The sequence below is a fragment of the Silene latifolia genome, chromosome 3, assembly GCF_048544455.1.
Source record: "Silene latifolia isolate original U9 population chromosome 3, ASM4854445v1, whole genome shotgun sequence".
Taxonomy (NCBI): domain Eukaryota; kingdom Viridiplantae; phylum Streptophyta; class Magnoliopsida; order Caryophyllales; family Caryophyllaceae; genus Silene; species Silene latifolia.
The window spans coordinates 42,136,413-42,144,591 of NC_133528.1; the positions used below are offsets into that span (position 1 = coordinate 42,136,413).

The following is an 8,179-nucleotide window of genomic DNA, read 5'->3' on the forward strand; positions in this document are numbered from 1 at the left end:
CTCGCTTCCTAGTGTTGCTTATTATGCACAACAGTCCGTCTCATTAAAGACGGCCAATATCCGTCACAAGCTGAAGACGGATAGTGGCCCTCTCACAAAATGCAAATGGATAGTGCAAATTGGGGGAGATGGATACCCTCACTTGCACTATCCATCTGCGTTTTGTGAGAGATGCACTATCCGTTTTCAGCTTATGACGGATATTATCCATTTTCAATAAAATTTGTATATGCACAAAATACGGTAAATAGATGGTAGATATAGCTTATGAAGGAGCCTAACAACCTTTATGTTATGATAATATTCCATGACAAAACAAAAATGTTGCAACTTTTTTCCACAAAAAGTTGATTAGAAGAAAACAACGCCTAACCAAGAACATGATTCCAAGTTAACAACTCAGTAATCCACTATATAGCCGTTGCCGCTCCTCTTCATTCAAATTCAAAACCTCATTTACAACAAGCCAACTATATTTAACAACCAAACATTATCCCATCCCTTCTTCACTCACTCTTCAATCTCTCCTATCCTCCGTTCAAAATGCTTACGGCCAATTCCGCGACGACTCAACCGTCCCACCACTCAAAACACGGCTTCCGAAAACCCTTACAGCCCAGAAACATCATCATTTTCCCAAATTCAAATTCAAATTCAACCCAAATCACAAAATCACCTAAGAAATGTCAAATTAACAATTCCTTCTCATTCTTCCCAATTAATAATGACCATTCTAATAAGGAAAATTTCCGGGTTTTGGCTAATCCGGTCGAGACCATTGATGCATCTTTAGCTGAAGAGCTGACTGCTGTCAGGCTAAAGATGGAGAGGTTAAGGTTAGATAGAGAAAAGACTGAGAAATTACTTGAAGAAAGAGAAAAGTTCCTTGATTTTCAATTGTATGAGTTGGAGGAACGAGGTGAGCTCCAAAGAGAGCTCGAAATGGAGGTTGATCGGCTTTTTCGATTGAATCAGCTCAAGCATGCTTCTATGGTAACTACTCTCTTCCTATATTTGAAATTATATGAATATGATTTTATTTATTTGACACTAGGAGCTAATAAACATGGTAATTTAGCTGTAATCGTCACTAGGATATTGTACGAGTAACTAGTTTTTCGGGGCTTCGGAAATTTGATTAATAATGAGCTGGAATTTGTGGGTTTTGTGATAAATGTGCAGCAGAAGATGTCTCCAATTCCGTTGCGAGAGAAGGCAATGGAGAAGAAGAAGAATAAGGAAGGACTATTTGAGGTGGATTTATTGCTAATTTTGTATGTTCAATTTGAAAAATTCTTGTGTCCGGGAGGAACGTACTCCTTACCCCTAATCTTTTATAATATTTTTTGGTAGATTTGTTTTAGGCGTAAGGAAGACGATACTCCTGGAGGACACAAGAATTTTTCCGTTCAATTTTTAGGCGTAATTTTAATACCAAATAATATTTCCATTTTTAGTTGAGTTGATTAAATTACGAGTACTAAATTGGCTGCCGATTACAACCATTTAGTGTAATTATATAACACGATTTTTATCTCTGTCGTCTGGAAACAACCTCTATTCATTATTAACACTAGACACAAGGGTAATGTCTAATATGTCTGTCATCTAATTTCTATCCCGGTGACACTAAGATTTTATTCTTGTGTTGATACTAAAAGATTAGATGGTTTTCTTTTTTTGTTTGTTTGTTTGTTTAGAGTGCGAGAACAGAAGAAAGTAAAGTAGAATCGGTTGGTGGAAGGAGCACAACGGAGAGTACAAGCTTGAGTATGGATAGCACAATAATGGGGTCACCATCGACATCCATTGAGAGCATAGCCGAAAGCGTTATTAGTCTTGCCAAGGTTGAGCTTAGAAAGTTTATCTGATAAATGCTGAATATCAAAATCATGGCTGGTTGAATTATTTAGGAGGTATATAGAATTGAAGTAATGTGCTCCGTGTATGTAATTGCTCGTTATATATGCTGAATTGTTGATGATCAATGGCGAATACATCGACATTTTTCTGGTGCACTGTTAAACACAACATATATTTTCTCACTAATCAATCTTGGCATTGGGTCCCAAGTTGTGTATCTTTTCATTAATCAATATTGAGTTTATTGTAAGAAAAAAATACATCATATATTTATGTTTTGCGAGTGTGGATTATCACAAGGTGCTCGTAGAGCAATCAGTCGCAACAAAAGAGAGTGCTGATCTCCTAACGTCAATTACCACTCGCTGATTAATTTGTTGGTACGCTCCAATTATGTTAAGATTAGCGTGTGCTCGCATTGCACTCATACAATACATACCAGGGTGAGGGACTCCTGGGTATGGGAATGCAGGAAACATTTCCTTGGGTTGTACGACTAAATCCGCATTATTCTGTAAATGGAAGGTAATGGTCGGAAAATATGCGTTGGCTGAACCTGAAACCGGCTCCCAACAGGCCTCAAGATTGTAGATATTTTGGTGCCCCCTTATCCTTAAATTATGGTTATGGAGTCCAACATAAGTTGCTATTGCATCTTTTAGAATATCAAAAGCACCCGAGACAATGAAGCTGAAGGATGCGCCAGTATCGAATATGGTTCCACCAGAATTGCTGCGTCTTGGAGCAAACAAATTTGGTGGTATGTTGAGTCTTGCCCCATCTACACTAATCCCTTTCAGGCTCACGTAGTAGAACTGACTGCCTAAAACCGGGAGTATTGGAGTGACGGACATTACAGGGGGTCTATTCAAATAATTTCCGAAACTAAGGAACATTTGGCTGTAAGTACCGTGATAGTCATTATGGTCTTGGAGACAATATGTGAATTGGCCTCCATCTTGGTCGTTTAGTTGCGAAATTAACGAATTATGGCCTTTACTCATCCCTAAGACTCCTGTGATGATGTTGTTATGATAATTACCTGCAATGAAGTTATATGTATCCATAGCACAAACAAAATCGAGGTCTTCAAAGGATTTGTCACTCAAACCAGGAGACGTAAAGGTGAACATCTCCTTGGCCCAAATCCCCTTCATCCTCGTTCTATCATCATATGATATGTCAGCTTCGCAATGGTCTCCCCTCCAACTGCCGGAAGGACAATCATAACGCGTAAAAGGATGATATGTCTGAGATCTACTTTTTGGAAAATAAGGGCCTCGTTGTTCAAAACAATGTCTACAACCTTCGCACTGTGTCCAAATGACATCGCTTCCAGTGTCGAGAGCAAGGAAATTATCATGGTAAGGCCGACCGGCATCATGAAATTGTCCGATTGAAACATGGACATAGTAGGTGAACCATTGAAGTTTTAATTGAGACGACGTCACGTCTTGTTCATGGAATGTGGACCAGTTTCCCTGAAGTGAAGTTTTTGTAGCAAGGTAGTGCATTCTAGAGTTGGAGATGGTTATCAATCTTTCGACTCTTTCGAACTTAGTGAGTTCGGGTTGGTACATTGGCGAATTCGGAGCGTCGATATGAATCATTCGAAGATGTAGGCCTCCATTTTTAACGTCTGCTTTTGTATTCACCATTTCAGCAAGAGCGTATAGGAGAACAGCAACTAGGAATGGCGACCAGGTTGGGTTAAGCCTAGTCATTGTTTTGATCATTTACAAGTATATAGTAATTTGCTAAATACATGATATAATTTGTTAAATACGCACGAATTCATTTAACATTTTTTGTTACAAAGTACATAGTACAAAATCTACCCTAAAAAGTAAACTTTTATTCTCATATCACCAGTGATCCACCACCATATTAAGAATTAAAGGATGCAACTCCTAGCAATCTAGCATTATCTATGCTGTAAACGAGCCGATCTAAGCTCGAGCTTGTCTAGGAATTTTGAGTTGGGGCTCGGCTCGAAGTTCGTTGAACCTAGAAAATTGAAGCTCGAGTTCGAATCGAGCTCATTTTGTAATTAAAGTTAATATTATTATAAATATTACTCCCTTCGTCCCGGTCAATTGTTGTCATTTGGTTTTGGCACAAAGACCAAGGAAAAAAGAAAAGGGCCAATTATTAAATGCCAAGTGGAACAAAAGAGTGTAAATGATTAAATTGTTCATCAAGTTCATTTTTAAAATACAAAAGACTGAGGGAGTATATAACAAGCTTTCGACCTAAGTCTTGGTGAGCTCGGGCTCGCCTCAGATTTGTCCAAACTCGGCTCGAGCTCGCCTCAGATTTGTCCAAACTCAGCTCGAGCTCGCCTCAAATTTGTCCAAATTCGGCTCGAGCTCGATTTGGCCGAGCACGGGCCATGTTTTAACCTAGACGATTTGAAGGGCTCGACGAGCCGGCCCAGATTGACAATTTTGTACTTGACAATCATGCACCATGATTAAGAAGAGCATCATTAACAAATTACAAATGTATTATTCAAACAACTCTTATTAAACACAAATGATTCTCAATCTTGTACTTACATTTCTTTACTTGGTTATATAGTGTGCTTTATCAGCATAATCAAGCCCATATAAAACCCATAGCATAACAACAGAAGATACAACCACAGGCACAGGCCCAAACAACCACAACAACAAAGTCAGACTAATACACAACATTCTACTCCCTACTACTCCCATTATGAACCCTCTTTCTAGCACAATTCTCGTATAGGCCCGTCCTAATAACTCACCGGTCGCGTTGATTAAGAAATTAGAGTCCACCAAGTATCCAATTGCTATTGAGCTACATAAGAAGCTAGTGAGTAGGAAAACCAAGACCGACCCAAATTTAAGGACGATGATGCGACCTGATTGTGACCCGAAAAACGGTGTCTCCGCCATTAGGTTGCTTCCCTTGTATGCATTGTTAGCTAAGGCTGCTAATGCCATGGTTATGAGCATGGTTATTGTTGCTGTTAATATGGTTTCCATTAGAGCGTTCCTTAGGCTTTGTACCGCCAGTATCTCCTTTTTGTCATCACCCTGTTACAATGAATTGATAGTAAAAAAAAAATAATATGGATCAATTTCTAATAGGACGGTCTCATGCTAACATGATACAAAACCAGACTCATATATTTTGAAAAACGTATATAACCAAATGGAACAAATGAAGAATTTAATTACCAGTTTGATGCCTTGAAGCCATTGTCTCCTCTTAAGAGTGTTGATTCCAACAATGATAATTGAAGGATTGTGCTTAAAGTTGTGCCATAGAAATACATGGTATCCAACCGTAAGAAATAAACTCAAAGGTACCAAAATTGTATCCAAATAATTCACCGCTCCCATATTTCTGATAAGAATTGATTAGTGTGTTAGTAGATAGATAGGTAGGTGTTCATTTCTTATACTATTATGGGCTATGGCAAATAAATTAATTAAGTGGAGTCCTAGTCAGGATTACTTTCAATTTAATGGAAACCAGAAAAAATGCACAGAAACATTAAATAATAATGTGGGGGTGATAGCAGGATGCACGTACATTATAAAAAGATCGTATCTGAATGACACATGATGAAATTTACGTTTAAAATTAAAGTACCGTCGGAAAAAGTAGTTCAAAGTAAAAAACCCCAGCAATGAGATTAAATAAGTTGAGTATTGTGATTTGTCTATGTTGTTATTTTCAAGTTTTATGATTATTTTAAGCACTGTGCAGGAATGCAATACGCAAGGTGTAGTTACTGATAGTTGAGCATTAAGGTATGGTACGTCTGTCTGACTATGACCATTATTGCCTCATTGCCTTGCCTTTCAGCAACTTTTGGCATTATGGCCTATGGGTTGCTTAACCGGCTTTTGGTTTTGCCAAAGGAAGATTGTTTCTCCAGGATTTTATTAGTTAGTTATGTATGATTATCTGAATGATGTTGGCCTATATAAGATGTTACAAAAAGGGTATCTATTGCCAAAATAGGGAAACTAATCCGATAGACAAACTATGGAACATTGTAAATGAGAAGAAAAGTCGGAAATATGTGTAAGAAGATTAATGCTTGAGTATTATTGATTAAGGAGGTCCGTATAAATACAATTACAATGTACAAGATATTTACCCTAACTACAGCGATACTTGCTACTAATATAAAATACACAATCACTAAGGATATGGTAAGTAAATAAATACTTTATTTACGCATATATTCTAACACACCCCCGAAGTTTTATCGGGATGAGGACGGACGTTAAGACTGTCTCGGAAGTCATTAAAGAGAACAGAGGGCAGCCCTTTCGTGAAAATGTCTGCTAACTGGTGACGGGAGGGAACATGATGAACACGGACGTCACCACGAGCTACCTTTTCGCGAATGAAGTGGATATCCAACTCAATGTGCTTAGTGCGCTGATGTTGGACGAGGTTGCCAGCAAGATAGATGGCATGGATATTATCACAGTAGACGAGCGTTGCCTTAGAAAGCGGGTGATGGAGCTCGAGCAAGAGATTACGGAGCCAGCACGATTCAGAAACAACATTCGCAACGCCGCGGTACTCAGCATCGACACTCGAACGAGACAACGCAGGTTGTCGTTTGGAGGCCCATGATATGAGATTATCACCAAGGAACTCGCAATAGCCACTTTGGAGCGGCGAGTGTCCGGGCAACCCACCCGATCGGCGTCAGTATATGACGTGAGGGAGGTGGCAGGGGACGAGTTCAATGTGAGGCCATAATGAGCAGTACCCTTGACATACCGAAGGACACATTTGAGAGCATTCATATGCGACTCCATAGGATTGTGCATAAATAGATACAATTGCTGAAGTGCATACGAGATATCGGGATGGGTTATAGTAAGGTATTGAAGGGCACCGGCAAGGCTGCGATATAAGGACGGGTCTGAGCACGGGGGGCTATCAACCAAACTGAGTTTCGCTTTGGTATCCACGGGTATAGAGGATGGCTTACAAGAGGCCATGCCAGCACGATCAAGGATACCTAAAGCATACTTGGACTGCGAGAGAAACATGTTGCTGCGTGTGCGTGTTACCGCAATACCAAGAAAAAAACTTAAGGGACCGAGGTCCTTCATAGCGAATTCCGAGCTAAGACGAGCCATAATGGATTTTTTTAATGCTTCAGTGCACGCAGTGAGTATTATATCGTCAACATAAAGCAATAAGAAGGCTAGATGATGACCATCTTTATAAATGAAAAGAGAGTGATCACACTTACTATGCTCAAAACCGATGGTGTGGACAAAGTCCGCAAACCGTTTGTACCACGCACGGGAGGCTTGCTTAAGACCATAGAGCGACTTTCGCAGCAAGCAAACGTAAGACGGTCATTGTGTGTCTTTATAGCCAAGTGGTTGATGCAGGACGGTTTCATTGAGATTACCGTGAAGAAAAGCATTCTTTACATCTAACTGATGTATCGGCCAATGGTGAGAGAGAGCCAAACTTAGGACAACCCGGATGGATGCGGGTTTGACAACGGAGCTAAATGTCTCGCCACAGTCGATACCGACCTGCTGAGTCTGCCCGTCACCTATAAGACGAGCCTTATGTCGCTCAAAAGAACCATTAGACTGAAACTTATGATGAAATATCCACATAGAACGAATGACATTCACATTAGGCGGGCGCGGGAGTAAATCCCACGTCCTATTGCTAATAAGAGCGTTGTATTCGTCATCCATGGCCAATTTCCAATTCACATCTTTAGTGTTTTTAGTATTTCTGGGCTTGAGGAGAGTATGGTGACGGAGAGGGCACAATGGAGGGAAAGGATACATGTGGATTTTTAGTATTTGATGGTTTTTTGACATATTTAGTGTTTTTATTTAATTTAAAAATTTATTTATTTGTTCTTCTCCCCTTCATTACATTTTTTCACCAACCACTTTTTTATATTTTTCACTTGGTTTACTTTTAAGGCATTCCGGATCCTTAATTCTATTTCGGTTTTCAAAATCTTTTTAATCTTTTCTCTCGATTTAATTTTAAGTTTTTATAAAAGAAATCCGGAATTCGATTTTAAAACCTGTAAGTTTACCTTGACTTTGCATTACATTTTTGCTCTCCCTTTGGTTTTTCATTTTCCCTTTTCTATTCTCATTTTGAGCCGTGCGTTCACCCATAGACGGTTCTAAAGGATGACTCATGTCAGCCGACCCCAAATTATTTTGGGATTAAGGCTATGTTGTTGTTGTTGTTGTTGTTGTTGTTGTTGTTGTTGTTGTTGTTGTTGTTGTTGTTGTTGTTGTTGTTGTTGTTGTTGTTGTTGTTGTTG

At 39.2% G+C, this 8,179-nt stretch overlaps 3 protein-coding genes across 4 annotated transcripts; 1 reads left to right on the forward strand and 2 right to left on the reverse strand.

Moving 5' to 3' along the window:
* The first annotated feature begins 455 nt into the window (after nucleotides 1-455).
* On the forward strand, nucleotides 456-2,096 carry LOC141647582 (uncharacterized). 2 transcript variants are annotated; one of them, XM_074455829.1, is made up of 3 exons: nucleotides 456-993; nucleotides 1,183-1,254; nucleotides 1,701-2,096. In XM_074455829.1, the coding sequence occupies exons 1-3, from the start codon at nucleotides 544-546 to the stop codon at nucleotides 1,869-1,871; spliced, it is 693 nt and encodes a 230-aa protein (XP_074311930.1). In that variant the 5' UTR covers nucleotides 456-543; the 3' UTR covers nucleotides 1,872-2,096. The 2 variants fall into 2 exon arrangements, with proteins under 2 accessions (XP_074311930.1, XP_074311931.1); XM_074455830.1 differs by having other exon boundaries at nucleotides 1,186-1,254.
* Nucleotides 2,097-2,156: 60 nt separating this feature from the next.
* LOC141648992 (aspartic proteinase nepenthesin-1-like) lies at nucleotides 2,157-3,587 on the reverse strand. The gene has a single exon (XM_074457697.1). The coding sequence runs from the start codon at nucleotides 3,585-3,587 to the stop codon at nucleotides 2,157-2,159; it is 1,431 nt and encodes a 476-aa protein (XP_074313798.1).
* A 764-nt stretch (nucleotides 3,588-4,351) lies between these two features.
* LOC141646057 (uncharacterized) lies at nucleotides 4,352-5,435 on the reverse strand. Its single transcript, XM_074454146.1, has 2 exons — nucleotides 5,070-5,435; nucleotides 4,352-4,925 (listed from the first exon to the last, which is right to left on the reverse strand). Exons 1-2 carry the CDS (start codon nucleotides 5,232-5,234, stop codon nucleotides 4,428-4,430), a joined length of 663 nt encoding a protein of 220 aa, XP_074310247.1. The 5' UTR covers nucleotides 5,235-5,435; the 3' UTR covers nucleotides 4,352-4,427.
* Nucleotides 5,436-8,179: the final 2,744 nt, after the last annotated feature.

Bases quoted from the DNA above. Each gene is read 5' to 3' on its own strand.
- LOC141648992 (XM_074457697.1), bottom strand. From the start codon at position 3,587: ATGACTAGGCTTAACCCAACCTGGTCGCCATTCCTAGTTGCTGTTCTC.
- LOC141646057 (XM_074454146.1), bottom strand. From the start codon at position 5,234: ATGGGAGCGGTGAATTATTTGGATACAATTTTGGTACCTTTGAGTTTA. The intron at 4,926-5,069 runs GTAATTAAATTC...TCATTGTAACAG, and splicing joins GGCTTCAAGGCATCAAACTG to GGTGATGACAAAAAGGAGAT.
- LOC141647582 (XM_074455829.1), top strand. From the start codon at position 544: ATGCTTACGGCCAATTCCGCGACGACTCAACCGTCCCACCACTCAAAA. The intron at 994-1,182 runs GTAACTACTCTC...ATAAATGTGCAG, and splicing joins AGCTCAAGCATGCTTCTATG to CAGAAGATGTCTCCAATTCC. The intron at 1,255-1,700 runs GTGGATTTATTG...TTGTTTGTTTAG, and splicing joins ATAAGGAAGGACTATTTGAG to AGTGCGAGAACAGAAGAAAG.